This window comes from Rhea pennata, chromosome 3 (assembly GCF_028389875.1).
Source record: "Rhea pennata isolate bPtePen1 chromosome 3, bPtePen1.pri, whole genome shotgun sequence".
NCBI classification, from domain to species: Eukaryota; Metazoa; Chordata; class Aves; order Rheiformes; family Rheidae; genus Rhea; species Rhea pennata.
Window position 1 is genome coordinate 69,589,802 of NC_084665.1, and position 18,101 is coordinate 69,607,902.

At 38.8% G+C, this 18,101-nt stretch overlaps 1 protein-coding gene across 1 annotated transcript in view; it reads left to right on the plus strand.

Annotated features, from left to right (window-relative positions):
* Nucleotides 1-771: 771 nt before the first annotated feature.
* The window catches only part of PTPRK (protein tyrosine phosphatase receptor type K), a 312,834-nt gene continuing 295,504 nt past the window's right edge, over nucleotides 772-18,101 (plus strand). The window contains exon 1 of the mRNA XM_062572568.1: nucleotides 772-853. Coding sequence (XP_062428552.1) covers nucleotides 844-853 — 10 coding nt within the window. The 5' untranslated portion in view covers nucleotides 772-843. The remainder of the gene's footprint in view (nucleotides 854-18,101) is intronic.

An 18,101-nucleotide genomic window follows, 5' to 3' on the forward strand; every position in this document is an offset into this window, starting at 1 on the left:
TTACCTAGAGTGGAGAATGTAATTAATTTACTGAATGAGGCACAGTAGATATTACTGCATTACAAAGGATTTTTTTTTGTTTAACTCTCTTTAACCTTCCTCTTTCTCCCTGTCACTTTTCTTAACAACTTTTGTTGAAAGATTTTTATATCTGTTATTTATGTAACCCTGAAAAAGAGCCTTTAGTTGGTGTTCTGTTATGCTGGATTGATTTAATAAAGTAAGATCATCAAATTCATTCTGCAGTAATTATTTCATTTCTGAGTAATTTTAATTACATTGTCTGAGTGCTTTTCTTTTGGGGACAGCCTTTATTCCCTTAGGAGGTGTTCAAACTTCTTATGGTACATCAGGGGTGTTGATTTACACCTTTTCTAGTCTAGTCCATTTGTTTTTCTGTTTTGTTCCCCTTGGTCTAGGTAACCTGTTGCTTTTTGTTGCGCGGACACTGGACCAGGTTTCATGTAGGCCTCCGTGCCTCAACCTGTGATTTTTTTGCTCTGAGGGAACTTGGCTGTGTAAAGCAGAGAGGTTTTAGAGAGAAGAACGTGGATGAGGTGCCGGAGGAGCTCAGCTTTGCGCAGGCAAGCTTGCGAACTGGGCCGTAGGCTATGCGGGCTCCACAGTCGTCGTTGCAGTACCCAGGAGGAACACCTCTGTTTGAGTCTTGGAAGACCTTTGCTTTTAAATAAATGTAGAATTTGTAACTAACAACAAGTTTCTCTCCTAGGGGGATGTACATTTGATGATGGTCCAGGACCCTGTGATTACCACCAAGACCTGTATGATGACTTTGACTGGGTACACGTCAGTGCTCAAGAGCCTCACTATTTGCCACCCGAGATGCCTCAAGGTGAGAAACGGCACACGCTGAAGTGTTTCTCTTTTAAGGAAACCTTGCTGAGTACGGTGTCAAGGCCATACTCTCTGCTTTTCCCTTCCAGCTTGATAACAGAGATAATAAAATTGAATAGAAAGCGGTAAATGTAATCACAATTCTTGGTAATTGAGAAACCTTCTTAGGAAAAATCCCCTCTTAAGGATGGGGGAATGGGGAAGGGAGAAAGGTAGTAGTAATCTGTTTTTTATTTCATGTGGAATTCCTATTGACTCATAATGAAATTTTACATCTTAAATGGCAACTGATACAGTGATTGAATCATCAAGGTATTTATAAAACAAATGGGAGAAAAAAAGTTACATAGAAAAAAACCTATACTGAACCACCCTTCCATCTCCACCCTACCTGCTCATCATCTGAAGATAATCAGGAAAGCTTTGATTTATGGAAATATTGTCATTGTTAATTACTATTTAGGACAGGTAATGAATATCTGAAGAGGTACAGCCTACAATGACCTTGTCTGCTCACCTTTGATGAATAGCTTAATCGGTGCTTCCCAGACAGCATGATATGCTGGGAAAATGAAAGCGTTTGAAATTCAACTACACTTTCCAATTAATAGTACATTAAGTAATTAATCATGCAGAGGAGGAAAAAAGGTCATGGCTATTTTATTTGTATCTAAAAGGGTTTGTAGAGTGAGGTATGTGTGGAGAAGTAGTAGGAAATGTTGCCACACAGAAGCAACCTAACCTCTTCACCATTTCTTCCCCTGCTTTTTATACATTGTTGTGCATTATTAATGGTTGTTAGTGTGTATAATTTTACTTTTTGACTACTAATTAGCCAGTTTCTCCCTACTGTGGTGTCACTGATATAAGTGACTGTTACCAACCCCCATGTTTTACAAGTGCCACGCTTTATTTGATGGACTGCTTAGTGACTCAAGTTTGCATGTGGAAGAGTAAGTTTTAGCCCTGAAATATCTGCATTTCATGATGATGGTGGTCTTGTATTAAATAATTCAAAATGAGCTCTCCCCTAGGAAGGCAGAAATTGGTTACTTTTCAGGTCACATTTTTCAGAGTCTACGTGTTTGTTAAAATGATGTGGGTATTTTAATTACAGTGGAAGCACTATTTTGTAAAAATTTTGTATTCTCAGATTTCAGGTGCACCTTGTATAGAGGAACAGCAATTTGAGGAATTTTGTTTTGAATGAATCTAAATGACAAGATAGCTTTTTATTGCATCACCCAAATAACTTACCTGTCATCCTTAGGCAATTTTCAGCATGAAATGACACAGTGCTCTCTGACTTTGACACCTAATTTCTGTTCAGTTCTGCTGCAGCCCCATTTCCTGGTGCCGCTCGCTCTTTGTTTGGGGTGTACTTTCCTCTCTTGAGTGTAGTGTGCATGTGTATTCTTCTGGAGGAAACTGTTTTTTAACATATATATGTAAAATCGTAGTTGCTTAATCAAATTCAGCAGAGCAAATGGATGTGTAGGAGATATTCCAAAGCAAATACAAAATAGGCTTCCTTTTTCTTTTTCCTTTTTTTTTAATTGAAATATTATACTTTTTGGATTACTGTTTAAAACTTAATATTTGATTGTTGTGATTCTAGACTCAGAGTGAGCAGACTGTCTTGTCTGATGAGATGCCATTAAAAAGTTTAGAGACTTCAGACTCTGAAGATCCATGCCGTGTCCAAATGCTTAAGCTCTTGTGTGTTTGAAATAGCACAGTCCTCAAATTTAAATCAACTGTAGGAATGTAACACAGTTCAAATATAAACACTGAATTCCGTCAGTGGGTCGAAAGAGGTGGAGCAGTTTCAAGCTAAAGCACAGGAGATACTATGTGTGGTAATCTGCCTTGTGTTTTTCTAACACGGCAGACTCAAGCTGACTGTGGTTGAAACGGGGCTAGGAAGCAGTCTGCCGCTTGGGAAGAAGTTATCAAAGTAGAATAAGATGTGGTAATGAAGGTATATGTAAAGTTAAAATATTACTACTTTCACTTTGAAAAAATCTGTCTTTCTAAGCTGTTAATACAAGTCAGAAATCTCTTAGCATCCAGTTTTTACTGTGCAGTCTGAGAGCTGGAGAAAGGAAGGGGTGCACAGGAAAAGCCGATCAGGGCAGAAAATGAAACACTAGACTAGGGGCTGTTTTCTGTCTGCTTGTTCTTCTCAGACTTTGTTATCCTCTGAAAAGTGACAAAGCTCTTTAATCTGTACATTGAAGTCCTTCGGGGATGTCCTTTGTGGTATTTGCTGTAAAGCACCCCTCATCTTGCATGTCTCTTTGGAATCTTATACAGTGCCTTGGCCTTAGTGTGAAGACTACATATAGCCCTGTACAGCTTTATTCTGGAAAAAGCACTGCTACTACCAGTTTTTTAAAAGGTCATACCCTTAAGCTGAGTATGCAGCTTTCAGAGCTCTAACTTGATCAGATTTGCCCAGAACCATTATAATCGAGAGGACTCAAATTTCAAATGTCAATTTTCAGTCTTCAGTAGCTTCAGAAGGTCTTTTTTTTTGAAAAAAAAAAAAGATAAAAATGGAAAAAGGGACGAATTTGAACAAACTTGTGTTTTTCTTTTGATTCAAGCGTAGAAAGCTTTAACTCAATGTTTTGTTTTGGAGAAGGATGAATGATGGGAAGTTTCAGACCTAAAGGCAGATGTTTTGGAGTGCTATGAAAAATGTGAAAACTGGTCATAATGGAAAGCATTTCTCATTTAGAAACAGTCATCCTTAGTGGTAGGGACAAGTATAATTACCTCTGAGTAATTAACCAACTTCAGAATTCCTTTTATATTGGCCTACATTTTATTTCTCAAATTTTGAGCAAAGGCAAAAGACACACATCTTCTGATATTTTATTTTCTGGGAAAAATGAGTGCAGTGCATGATGATTAATTTAGAAATAAGAGTACTTAGAGCAGGTTCTTGTAAATTGTTTGAACTGCAGCTCACATGATAAAATCTTTGGATTACTTACTGGAAAACAATCGATATCCAACTTTCAGTTTATACGATGATGTAAAAATGACTGTGCTAGATCAGACTGTATGTCTACTGTTTCTAAGAGTGACCATTGCCAGTTGCAGAGAAAAATATAAAAGTAGGACAAATTACTAATGATAATTCCATAGAATATTCTCCCAGTTTCTAGCTATTTGGTGTTTAGGAATTTCCTCGAGCAGAAGTAGTCTGTATCGTTAACATCCTCAATAAATTGATACTTTGCCCCTATCAGTTTTGTCTTACTGCATCTAGATCTCTTGAAGACTTCTAGTATCTACCATGTCCTGTGGCAGAGTGCCAGCATATGCTACAAATCCTGTAAAGAAGTGGCTCCTCATACTTCTTTTGAACCTGCTCATGCTATTTCTGTTTGATACATGTTGGCCTCTTGTAGTGTAATGGCAAGTGAGCAAAGCTGATTCGTACTTGCCTTCTGCATGCCATTTTATTTTTATACATTTTAGCAAAATATAACCCCCTTCTCTCACCAGCATTTGTTCTAGATTGAATGGTCCAAGGCTATTTAGTTGTTCCTTATGTAGAAGCTATTCTGTAATTCTTAATTTTCATTTTGTGTGGGGCAGAGTTGGTGACCAAGCATTCTATTTTTGTAGACATGGTAACAAAAATGAATTCCAAGTATTTACTTGATATCTTTGTATGTGTGAAAAGAGACATCTCCTGTATGTTGAAGCAAATCCTTTAGAGCACGCATGTGTTATCAGATATATAACTGATATACATTATACAATACAGGATAGAAATTAGAGAATGCTGCTAAGATGAAATCTAGTTTTGGCTGTGGATCTTCCCTGTTATTTTAGGGACTGTTCATTACATGTGGATAACTTCTGTTTTGTAGAATACTTTCTAAATGAATAATAGTGCCCTCTTATTAGTATGGTGGGGGATATGTGAAGGGGTGATTTTATCCATATTAATGTATTTACTGTTGCTTTTACCCTTAGATAAAGAATATAGTTTATTTACCTTGTTTGTTTTTCCCTTTAAAAGCAGCACTACTTTGAGGCTATACAAGGTTAGGGCATGAGAGCCTGTAATAGGTTGCATGATGGGGAGCCACTTAATGAAGGACTTTTTTTAATGTAAGGGCTATTACCCTCCTGGATACAAATGCAATTTGAAGAATGTCTAAATTGTAATGGTCAACAGGGACATGCTGAGATGAACATCTTGTTTCTGATCTTTCAGATGGATGATGTGTCTAGGTTGAGTGTGTGCTAATTTTTTTTGAATTAGTCTTCTAAAAATAAAGGGAAATACTTAGGAAAATAAAGTAACAGTAGTGGGGAATTCCTCAGTTGCACTTGATGTCTAACATGAATAAAAGAGAAGAATACAGATTAAATCTCTAAAGATGTGCCTTAATGTTAGAGTACGTTTCACAAATGCGATATCTATTTTTTTTTTTTACAGTGAAGAATATTACTGAAATTAATTTTGACTTTGCAGAAATTTCTTAAGATTTTACATGTTACCCAATTTTAAAGAACAAAAGTAAATTCACCGCTGTTTTGGAGAAAAGAATAATGAACCTAACAGTCCTGAACACTAAAACTTGGCAGATTCTAGTTTAGGCTGATGCTCTGGATTCTGTAGCTAAAAACTGCACAGTTAGTTTAGAACTGAGAACACGCACTAGGAAGGGCAATGCAAGTGAGAGGAAGTGTGTTGATGAGTAATGTTAGATCATACTTTCACAGTATTTTCGTTTATGTGGCTCTTGGGCAGAACGTCCTTGGCTGCTGGTTTCCCATTCCCTATCATGTCCTTTACAGGGACATTCTCATGTTGTTCCCTGCGCTCTCAGTTGCTCAGATATGCATGTGGTTATGCAGTACGTCAGGTTAGGGAACTAGAGTGGGTTAAAAATAATAACCCAGAAGAAGAATGAAGCATTTAGCACAGATCCATTCATTGTGCAGCTGTAAAAAGAGTTGTTAAGCTGGTGCAGCCAATGAGGTGGCATGGGAACCGGTGGTGTGGGTGGGTACAGGGGTTGTGTAAACCTCTGAGGCTTGGGAAAAAAATACACATCAGAATTACACCCCTAGATTTACATGCAGCTTTAATTTTCCCATACAGATAGCACTGTGATATTTGTTATGATCTGGAAGGTCAGTTATGTGCTATTTAAGTTCTCCCTTTTACAGAAAGGAAATAGCTTTTGTGTCACCTGCATGACCCAAAATGAGTTTCTGCACAGGACCGGTGTAAGTGTTTATGAAGTGTATAAATGAGAAAGGGGAGCCAACATGTCATGAAATTTGTGCTTTAATACAGATTTTGTATGAACATGGCTCGGGAAGGAGAGCTGTAATGTGAAGATCATACAGATAAGACTTTTGGCCTTTTACTTCACTTAAAACTGTATTTTCTCCTGTAGAAATGAAACTACCTTAAATTGTGTGGTTATGTATGGGTAAAGTAAGACAAGTGTTACTCTGAAACAGTATCGGGGAAAGCTGGATATTTGGGGGGGGGGGGCTGTTGAAAAAGAGATTTCTACAAGTAGCAGGATGACACTCAGCATATTACAAATTACTAAACCTTTTCTTGGAGACATTGATCAACAAATGATGCGCTAGCTTGCTATTTTGCACTACAGAAGAGTAGTTTGAAAGGGAATACTTTTGGGGAGAACAGGTGTTTTTTCAGTAGACAAACTAAAAAAGTTTACGAGCCTGCTAAACGGTTGACAAGTGACTTCCTGTGTTTTTACTGCTGTATGGCTAGCATTACCAGTCTAAAGATAAAAGATCAGAGAAACGATGCATAAAGATGTATATATTATATATATATATATCCTATATATATATAAAAGATATATATATTTTATATATATATCCTATATATATATTTTTTTTTTTTTCTAATCCTTAGATTGGCAGATGCAGTAAGGGAAGTTAGTCATTTCAATCTATAAGTGATCATAGGAAGCTTATCTGGGTCATTAAGCTGTGAAGTAAATTGTAAAAGCTTGGGATCTGTGTTTGGGACTGTCAAGAAGTTTTGTTTGCATCTCCTTTTAAATTTCTGCGTGTGATAGGGTAGGTATGTTTTCTGTAAACTGAAAGAATTATTTTCTTATTTACAAGCTTCAGTCTTTTCATAAACTCCTTGGCCCTGTAAGTTAACTAATGCTTGTTTCCTCTTTGACTTACCAGTATACTACAGAGCTGAAATTTTTGATATACTTTCTTTAAGTTTGATCATAAAAATATCTTTTACTCCTTTTCTTAAGAAATCATCCCTCTCGGGGTTATTGAATGTTTGTCTTACTTGAGAGTAGCATCTTTAACAGAAAGAAGCCTTCCCTGTTAGAGCAGTGCAATTAATGTCTACCAAAAGAACACCTGTAAGCATCCTGATCCTATTTCCCTAGCTTAGTACAGTATGTTAATCAATCTATTGACCAACTCCAAGGATTCCCTGTTGTTCTCAAGCACACTTAACTTAGAATAAAGTGAAGAGAGAAGCAGTGCAAAGAAGGCTTTGTGGGTAATGCAAAGTGTAGCCGTGCTTTTGTGCGTTTAGGTAAGCCTTCCCCTACCCCCAGAGATGCAGACATGGGATTAAGAATAAGGTTTCAGTAGAAATAACCTTCACAAATGGATGAAGTATACATACTGATTTCTCATTCATTGAAACAAATGGATTTATTCTGTTTTCTTTGGATAGTAAAAGAAGGAACACTTAATCTTTTTATTTGCTATGTTTCACCTTCATGACCAGCTGCTATCTCTGTTTGAATGTAGAGCTGTTGGTAACAGCGTATGTGTTTTTTTTTTTTTTTTAATTTTTCCTTAAAGTTATAATACTCTTTTGTTCAGCCATACCTCTGTGGTGTGATATGGATTACCATTAAGCTTATTTGGTCTAGCATAATTTATTTTTTTACTTGCATGTATCTGTCAAATGATATATTTACCTGTATCAATTACGTTTTAGAATCTGTTAGATTGTAACTTATAACCAAATTCCAATGGAAGCTGTCGGAAATGCTACTTTCTGAGGGACTGTTTCTTCTCTTCCTTCTTTTCTTCTCTTTTCCCCCTTCAATATTTGAAGTTTATTAGTTTTGATTGTCTCTGCAGCTAGAGTAATAAATTAAGATGAGAATTTTGTTTGCTACAGATAGAATTCTGAAGAAGTTCATTAATCTTGGGCAAATCTACCTTTCCATGCTGGTATCAAAAGTTAGAGGAATTATCATGTGCCAGTTGCTTTCACAGCATTGATAATAGTATTCTTGCTCTTGATGCAGGTTAGCCCTTTTCTCTCCTTCTGATATCAGTATTACGAGAGGTTCAAATGTTATTGATCATCTCTGCAACGCTGTGGGGAAGAAATGACCAGTTCTTGTCAGCTCGTACCACTATTACTTAGAAGTCCTGGGTGTAAGTGAAGCTGTTTCTTTGGCTTATGTTCAGTCAGCTGCTACTTAGGGGAGCTGTAAAAGGAATTAGTTGAAGCTACTATCTTGATAGCCTTGTATAGGGTGAACAAAAGGCAAAATGGTCCTGTTCCAGCCTTTCAGAGTTGATGAGAAAACATTATTAGCTTGGAAGGACTTCTAAATGATTTCAGATATTTAGTGCCCAAAGTGTGCAAGATAGGAAGCCCAAAGCACAACTGAGGAAGAGCACTTGATGACTTCTCACTACTTTTCCACATGGCCCGTCTTAGTTTTGAGTACTTGTCTTTGCCTGTTGTTATCGTGTCATTGTCCTATCATCGCTTTCTCTCTGTGCTTGCATATATATATATATATATATATATATATATATATATATATATATATGTATTTATGTATATATGTATGTATATGTTTCTGAAAGTAACATTTGCTTGGCCTTTACATTTTTTTTGTTTATCTTGGCGTGTAGCGGAGTGCCACATCTGAACTAATGTATGGTGCTTCTCATGTGGCTTCATTTAGCTCAAAGCATGGGCATGACTCGCTCACTTCTGCCCACTAAGCATGGTGCAAGTATATCTGGTAGTTTTGTACCTTCTCTGATTGACATACTTTGGCTGGACTCTTTAATGGAAAAGATAGAAAGAGGGCAAATATTATATGTGAACTTATTTTGTATTTATAGGGCCATTTCAATTTTCTGTAAGTCTAGGTGGACTCTTTCCTTCCCTTCTTTCCACCGGTCACGTGTTTCTGGCTGCTTCTGCTCATTACTCTGGTATTGCTGTAGGTTGACCTGCCTGGGAACCCTATTGCTCTGCTTCTCCCTCCACCCACCCAAGTATAATTTTTAGCAGCCCGAATGAATGTCAGATTCAAGTAACTGTGTAATGACAGCCTCTACTGTAGGAGGAGATGTGGAAGAAGCTAGGCTAGAAGTAGGAGAAAGAGGTAAAACAATTTTACTGCAGCGAGCAGAGAAAGTAAAAACAGGGTCTGGGAACTATTTGGGGAAAGAGTGAAGGAATAACACCATGATATATGAAAAAGAATAGTGTGAAGATGAGAAGGATGAGGACCTAAAATAAGCATGATTAATGTACAGTAGTTTATAGTGATGCAAACTGGTCAACTGACATTTTTTACCAATAATCTTCAGAAATACCACGTACAAGCAGAGGTAAAGGTGTTAGAGTGACCCTTTGCCTGGGTACCTCATGATCTGAGGGGCTATCTCCCCTTTCCCATGGTAACTTCTCACTTTCATACATCAGTGAAGAAGCTGCTTGGAAGTGTAAGCAAAGCTGTGAGCTACTTTCAATTCACAGCCCACCTCCCCTTCTAATACAAGACCTGTTATGCTACTGGAAATTAATGTCTAAATAACCTGTGTACCCATAACCAGAAAAGTGGTAACAAAGGAATGGTAGAAGTAATGCCTATGACAAGATTAACAAATGAGCAAGATGAGGTAAAATTCAGAAGGCTGCATAATAGCAACAAAACAGTGAAAAGCAATACATTTTCCTCCACTTTTTTTTTTCCACATACACTGAGATTTTACTGTCTGCTTAAATATTGATTTCTGAGCTCTAACTCTTTTGCAGCTCAGTAAGTAATTTATGTCCCTTTGTGCTTTTGCTGCAAGTTGGTGCTGATGCAGCATTCGTTGATGTTTGTTAATGGTAACTAAAGCCACAGTAATTATGAAACTGTATTATTGTACAGAACTGATTTTGAATAAATTGAGAAGATCTGAAAAATTTTTCTTAGGTCACGGTGGACCAAAGAAACAACTGTATTCAGGAAATGGTGAGATTTTTAATTTGGGTGTTTTCATCATTAGTTTGTATAGCTAGATACCTGTTCAAATTTCCATTACCAAGCTAACCAAGAGGCTTGTTGTATCCTTTTATTTCCCCTTTTTTTTTTTTTTCCATGCCTGCTGGTAATATTTTGTTCTCTTTCTCACCTTTTATATATAGATATTTTGAAAAAGCAAATCCCTCATATTGAGGGTCACACAAACCTCATTTGCAAGCATGTAGGCTGCAAAGAGGCTGCTGCTTAGGTGGATTTATTTGTGAAGGAACAGGGTTATGTCAAGTATAGGAACAGATTCCGTGGTATGTTGGTTTGACTGATGCAATGCGTTTTTTCGGAATGTACTGGATCTGAATCTTGCTTGATCATTAGCTTGGGTGATATTGATGCCTTAGATATGGTGACATCCAAAACTATCTTCCTTTCTTCCTATCCCCTCCTGAACTTGGAAGCCTAAGTCCCTTTTCATTCTGTTTTAGTGCAGATTACAGAATGTTATTCAGAAACTATATCTATGAAGAACATGAACCACTAGAAAAAAATGTTGCTTTTAAAAAGCAGTGCAGGTTTTCATGCCAAAATGTGGTTGCTTCTGTCCAAAGGTGGGTGGATTTCAATCAGATTTAAACTGTAGTTTAAATTAACGAGTAAGAAGCCTTGAATTAGATCATACATTTTTAACTTGCATTTGCATTTTACGTAGTTAGTGTCTATTTTGGAAAAGAAAGAAAAAAAATCTAAATATATATATTGCCCTGTACCCTTTCAAAGGACTGCTGCCCTGTTCAAGAAGCCCCAGATCTGTCAGTTGTGTCACAGGTTGCCTGTGTACCAAAAACTACTTGAACTCTAGGAAGAGTGATGTTTGAGTTTTGTAATGCACAGTGAGAAGCTGAATTTTCCTGGGAAGTATTTGAAATCCCTAGCTTTTCCTTTCCTAAGGAGGTACGACTGGGAACATGCATAGCAGGGAGGGCCAGTACTTGCTTCTGCCCAAAGAGAGAGGAGAGGTGTGTTACAGGGCGGCACTTTGCATGCTTAAGGAAGTGATAAGCCCTTCTCCCCATCCCCTCTTTTCAGTGCATATGCTTGCAGTTTGTTTGGCTTACTCCCATTTCAGTGCAAGAGCTTGAGCCTCATTTGATACCCATACAGCACAGGTGCTGGTTTCTTAGGACCTATTTCTGAAGCATGCTGGCTGGTCTGTTCTAAGAAGAAACTTGCAGGCAGGTGCTGAGAGCTTTCTGTAGATAGGCAGGTAATGGCCATGTTTCTTCAAGTCTGGTGTTACCCAAATGGGACAAACCTCTGACACTATTGCTTCTGGGCAAGTGTCCTTCAGTGTCCCCTCAGTCCCACACCTCATGACGCATGTGTGCTGAGGCATTATGCTATAATTGTATCTCTTTGGTGGATGCAGAATATCCCTTTTATTATTTCCAATAGCTTGTACTGAAGAAAAAATGCATGTGGGCAGTGGTAGTCAGCAGAGGTACGGAGGGAAATTGGACTGCAAACAGGACAGTGTGGGTATAAGCCTGTGTGCTCAGGTGGATGCTGAGCCTGGTTACATGGACAAAGCAAGTTGTCACCAGTTCCCTCAGAGGTTGAGATTCACTTGCTGTGCTACTCGTAAAGATAGGGATAGACACAGTGATGCAGAATCAAAGCAAGAGTTTCTAAGTGTAAGCAGAAAGAAAAGAGATTCCTGTGAAGTCTTGAAATCCACAGGCTGATAGGTCACTTGTAGCAGAGTAGTGCATCAGTAGAAGAGTGTACAGAAGACAAATATCCTGCCAGACAGCTATGAAAACTCCAGTCCATGTTTTCACTGAATGTTTTAAATCTGTCCTACCAGACTCGGAAAAAAATGCTGGGTATCAGGATGCTACTTTGTCTGGGAAGGTAGAATTAAGAAATACTTTGAACTAATAAAAGCCCAAGGGCTAGATTCCTTTCCTCATTTTTTTTATGTACTTCTGTTTTTTCCCTTTATTTCATGAAGGGAAGATGCATTTAGTTCTTGTTTTGTTTCCAGGGAAGTAGCTTTTAAAGCTCTCAACTGTCTACAGTCTCAGCTGTCTGCAGTTTAAAATCACAGTTTCAGAAAAAATGGATAAAAATACAAGTCTTACAGGTACACTTACAATGCACAGTCCAGAACTATCCAGAGACACTCTAGGTAATCCTGAGCTCCAGAAGGAGCAAGGTCATCCAGGCTCTCTCCCTGCTATCAAGTTAGCTTGGGTGTATGTTGCCCTGGGGCTGCTGTACTGGTTCAGGGACATGTGCACAGCACAGTGCTGGGAAGACGTGCTTGTTTTCATGCATCTACTAGGTTGTGTGGAAAGTGTATGTACCAAAATACTGATTGCCAGGGGTTCCTTGAGTATTTTGTTAATGCTTCAGTATTTTGCAGTTTGAAAAGAGAACAAAACCAAATAAAAGAACTTCCTCTATTTCTTTTGTCTGTCTAAAAAGCAGCTGTCAGGATGTAAGAACTGTTTACTGTAGTTTGGATCAAACCATTTTTTACTCCCTTGAGGGAGAAAAACTAGCCATATTTAAACAGGAGTCAGACAAACTGTACTGTTTTAGAGAAAGACAACAAACAGTATGAACTAAGCTTTTCTGTTGTGCTTTTGTTTTTTTTTTCTTAACTACTTCCCATGAATGAGAAATCAACAAATGCCTCACATTCAGACATAAGAAACTATCCTTCTAATTCGTTTTTCCTCTTTGATATAGCTCATGTCTGCTAGACCAGCTTTTACCTTCCATCTGCTTCTCCCACCGTGTGTGTATGCGTGTGTGTGTGTGAGAGAGAGAGAGATCTAACTTGTGGACTTTCTTTAAACAAAGAAAGAAAAACTGCAACTGAATGACATCTGCAGTGCCCGTAGTGAGTTTCCCACGTTGCTTCCTATGCTCTTTGTGTGAATTCTGTTGATTACAGTGGTTGGGAGCAAGTTGCTTTAGCAGCAGGTTTGGTGGGTGGGCTCCTCTTATGAGTTTACTCCTGATACAGGGAGAGCTCTGCTTTCTAGTGAGATTGCAGTTGCAGGTAGATTTTAAGCTGATATAAGCCTAATTGCAAAATTAGACTGCACTTTCACAGGTTATAGTGAGCTAGTCTTAATACCTTACTGTTGCTGAAACGGGATTATTCTGCTCCCCTCCCTTTCCTTCCTGGACTCTATGTTTCAGCTAGCTTTCATAGCTGACTTTATTCATCAGATCTCACTGAGGGCTGATATAACTCATTATCCCAGAGAAAATGGTGTTGTTTTTCTGGATTCAGCTGGCTTAGTGAACTGAGTTGACTCATGGAAAGGTCTGTCAAGCACCAGAGCCAGCAGCACAAGAGGATGAAGGAGCTGGGAGGAGGAAAGCCATAAAAAGGAGAAAAGAAGCAGGCAGGGAGCTGTTAGGTTATGCCACTGGTTTGTGAACGGCAGTTTGTGTTTTCAGTTTAATGATAAATATAATCTTAATTTCTACCCTCTGAGCCCAGACTTTTGCATTGCTCACTTCTGTCAGTGCCATTGTATTGAATCATGTATGAAACCAAGAGATGAGTAGGTTCAGCTTGTTGATCTGTTAGACGATGGATTCATGCCCTTGCCCTCCCCAGATAGAGTATGCGTTATGTGGAAAACCAGATAAAAGCTGCTTTGGAGATTTGAGCCGGGTATGTATTCCAAAACTTTGAATGTATTGATAATTTGATTTGATGCAAAACATTCTCCATTGGACTTCATTAAATACATTAAAAAGTGATGGTTACCTGGGAGCAGGTGACTGTAAAGAGCAAAGTGCAGTGTCAAAGAAATGCAGTTTACTCAGTAAAAAGGCTAGTATTACATAGCTTGAAGTAATTGTGGGCAATAGTATACAATGAACACTTTAGACATAAATATATGGATAATCTTCACATGATCCCCTCCAGAATAAACAAATTTTTCAATCCTAGGAAAGTTCATCTAATATTAAAAGAAAAAAAAGAATTATCGTGTGCATTTATTTTTATATAAAACTCATTTTGCTCATAGTATACATAATTAGATTCATATATACTTTATTTATGTAGAATTATATTCAGATAATCCTGTAAAATTTATTTAAAAGATTTGATTAAGGAGGTTAGAGAACAGCAACAAAACAGTAGATTACTTGTGGCTGATGTGATTGTATGGCTGTTTTGTGTCACCTTCAAAAGGTTGTGCCACCTGGAGGAGGTTTCTCCAGACTGGAAAAAGGGAAATATTGCACCCATCCTTGAGAAGGGCAAGAAGGAGAATCCGGGGATCTACAGACTGGCCAGCCTCACTGCAGCTGCTGGGAAGATGATGAAGCAAATCCTTCTGGAAATAATTTGCAAATATGTGGAGGAATGAGTAGGGGATTTGGAGCAGCTGACATAGGTTTATCAATGACAAATCATGCCTGACCAGCCTCTCTGCTTTTTCTGATGCTGCTGTGTGTACAAGAGGAGGGAGGCGGATGTTGACTTTATCTATGCTTTGACACTTTGACACAGTCTCCCATAATTTCCTTATCACCAGACTGGTGAGATATGGGCTGTTTAAGTGAACGATAAGGTGGATGAAAAATTAATTGAGTTGCCAGCTCAGAGAATTGTGATCAAGGGTGCAAAGTCCAACTGGTGGCCAGGAACTTCTGGGATCCCTCAGGGACAAATACTATTCAACGTCCTCAATAGCTAGAGGGCAGGGCTACTACTTGGAAGGACTTGGACAGGCTAGAGAGATGGGCTGACAGGAATCTCATGCAGTTCATGAAAGGGAAATGCCAAGTCCTGCACCTGGGGAAGAGTGACACTGTGCTGCAGTACAGTCTGGGGGCCAAATGCTGGAAAGCAACTTTGCAGAAAAGGCCATGATGGACACCAAGTTGACCATGAGCCAGCAGTGTGCCTTGCAGCTAGGAAGGCCAACAGCATCCTGGGCTGCATCATGAACAGCGTTGCCAGCAGGTCAAGGGAGGTGGTCCAGCACTTGGAGTGTTGGATGCAGGTCTGGGCTCCCAGTACAAGAGAGGGATGGATATACCGGAATGGGTCTGGGAAAGGCTATGAAACTGGTGAGTGTGTGGGGCACAGGATGTCTGAGGAGAGGCTGAGGGAGATCTGCTCAGCCTGGAGAAAAGATGGCTTGGGGAGACCATATCTAAAACTACTCAGTTGGAAGATATAGAAAAGGTGGTGTCAGATGCTTCTTAGAGGTGCACAACGATGGGATGAGAGACAGTGGACACAAGTTGGTACTTGGGAAATTCCAACTGGATGTTAGGAGAGAGTTTTTACCATGAGGCTGGTCAAATAGAGATGCTTGGAGGCTGTGTGGGATCCCTGACCTTGAAGATGTTCAAGGCATGGTTAGCTTGCTCTAGTTGATCCTGATTTGTGCAAGGGTTAGGACTAGAAGGAGCTTCAGACATTCCTACCAACCTAAACTATTTTGTGATTCTATGAAAGGATGTATATGAAGCTGCTGATAAAAATGAGTATAAATCAGAGATTAGAAAATAAAGATGGTACAAACAAAAAAAATTGAGATGAGCAATAGAGAAAGTTATGTGAGTATCTGTCTGCCATAGGTCAGTATTAGGCAATGGTAATATAGCAGAAGACAAAAGTATTCAGTTCAAAGTTTTGCTTAGAAACAGGCAGGAGGCAATACTCTGTGCTCAACAGCATACTTTATTCTCCCCCTAGTAATTGGGATATCAAACAACAACTGGTGAAAATAAATACATTTTTGATCTGTAGGACATTATAATTTGCATGCGGGACCCTTTAACCTTTGGATAAAACTTCTGATTGTAAACTTTTCCTAGCCATTGATATTAATATTTAAAGGTAGCTAGGAGTTTTTAGAAGACTATAGATTATTCAAATTTTTGTGCTTTTTTTGATTGTGAGTTAGTTATATGAGTTAGGATTTTTTGGAAGATTAAAAATGAATCAAAACATTTTTTACCATTAAAAAAATATGCTTGTGAACTAGCTGATGTAATATTGTCATTGTAACAGCATAATGGGAAAAATGATGCAAATGCAGTCAGTGTAAGTGGAAATACAAAGGTGGTAGCATAACCACATTTCTTTATGAAGAATATGTTTGTAAATAGAATAATCCTTGTTTTGATGCCTCTGTATACAGTTAGACAGTTATGACCAAAGCATATTTGTGGGACTGTGGCTTGAAAAGCAATGATTGACAGGATTTTGAGGGTCATAGACCATTTTACAGCCATGCATGGATGTAAATACTGTTGGAGTATAAACTTTTGGTGGACAGATACTATTGCATCTGCAGTGAGTGTTTGTCCTGCACTATTGTCCATTAAAAAAAAAAAATGCTGACATTGGAAAGGTATAGAACAGAGCTGTAGGGAAGGTTAAGAATTTTGGAAAGGTGATATTAAAGCAGCATGAACTTTTCAATAAATCTAAGAAATTTGAGCTCACATGAGGATGGCCAGAATGTAGCTGCATTAGGAAAAGATTGAATTGGTGACAGCTATTTAATACAGCCAATGAACACGTTACATCTAGTGACTGGAATTAGAAGTTACATAAATTTTCTCTACCGCTGTATTTTTTTCTCAGCAAGGAAAGTTGATACTTAAAAATTTTGGTTGGCATAGGTTTTGTTTGCTGCTTGTTTTTATCTTACTTTAGTTTTCAGTGACTCTGATTTTCAGACCTTGTTTTTATAGTTGGTTTACATATTTATCAATCTCCACGTATGTGGTAGCAAACCACAGAAATAGCTGTTCAAAGTGGAGAAGTGATTTTATGTACCTGTGCTATGAGGGTGCAAAATGAGTAAACAGGTGGAAGACAGCTCCTTGCCTTTCTTGAGAAGAATTTATTTAGTATTTGTTTCCAGGAAGTTGCTTGGAGGAAAGGCTTTATTTTTAGATATGTAGAGCCTGTAACGGGGGTGGCCAAAGCTTTCAGGTTTCAAGCTGGGAAATTATGATGTGGCACTGTGTTTCCTTGAGCTGGGATCATTGCTGCCTCCCACCCCAAGAGCCCACTTCTCCTCCGCTCTACTGCTTTCTCCCATTTTATTTCCTCAAACCAACTCTCCACCCATACCACTTGCCCACTGCACTGAGATAGGTTTTCCTTGACTCCAAGCCTGATTTGGCGGTGAGGTCTCGGTTGATGACCACGTGTGCTTCATCATGTCTGTCAGCAAACAGGTCCTCAGAGTGGCAGTGGGACCTGATGGTACAGCTAGAGTCGTGCTTCAAACACATTGGTAGTGCTTCAGCATCTGCCTTTTCCTTGGCAACTGGTTGTTAGATGTGTGATTCCCCCGGTGTGGGAGGTGGCAGCAGTGTGACATGGGGAGAGGTGTGTCTCCTCCAGGCACCCGCGATGGGGCTTGCTTGCTGGGACTGTGCCTCTGCCCACTGGGTGCCCAGCACAGGCCCTAAGAAATGGAGAGGAGACTCTGCGGGGCTACAGGGGATGATAAGATGTAGTATAGCTATTCCATATGCTACCATTACGTGTGTATTTAAGAAGTATTTTGATAAGGCTTTAATAAGAAAACAGCTTATCAAACAATCTGAAATTGCTCAAACAGTACAGCCAGTTTCCTCACTCGGCGGTCTCATGTGCAAGAAGCAGGTCTGTTTTAGAGGTAGTAATATTTTGCAGTTTCAACCTCTTTAAGATAGAGGAGCAAGCAGAGTGTTTTCCCTGCCATCTTGACAGCTCTGGCAGGTAGGTGTTTTGGTGAGCAGGCTTTTCATTAAAACATGAGTTTGAGCAGATCCCTCCAGCAGCTTTCCCAGTGTCAGTTAATGAATTACAAGAAGGCAAGTGAGAATCGCAGTTAAGGGTTGGTGAAGCTTTCGTTCTTTCCATGAGTAAATTGGAAATGGTAGCTTTTTGGGGAGAGCAACATGTTG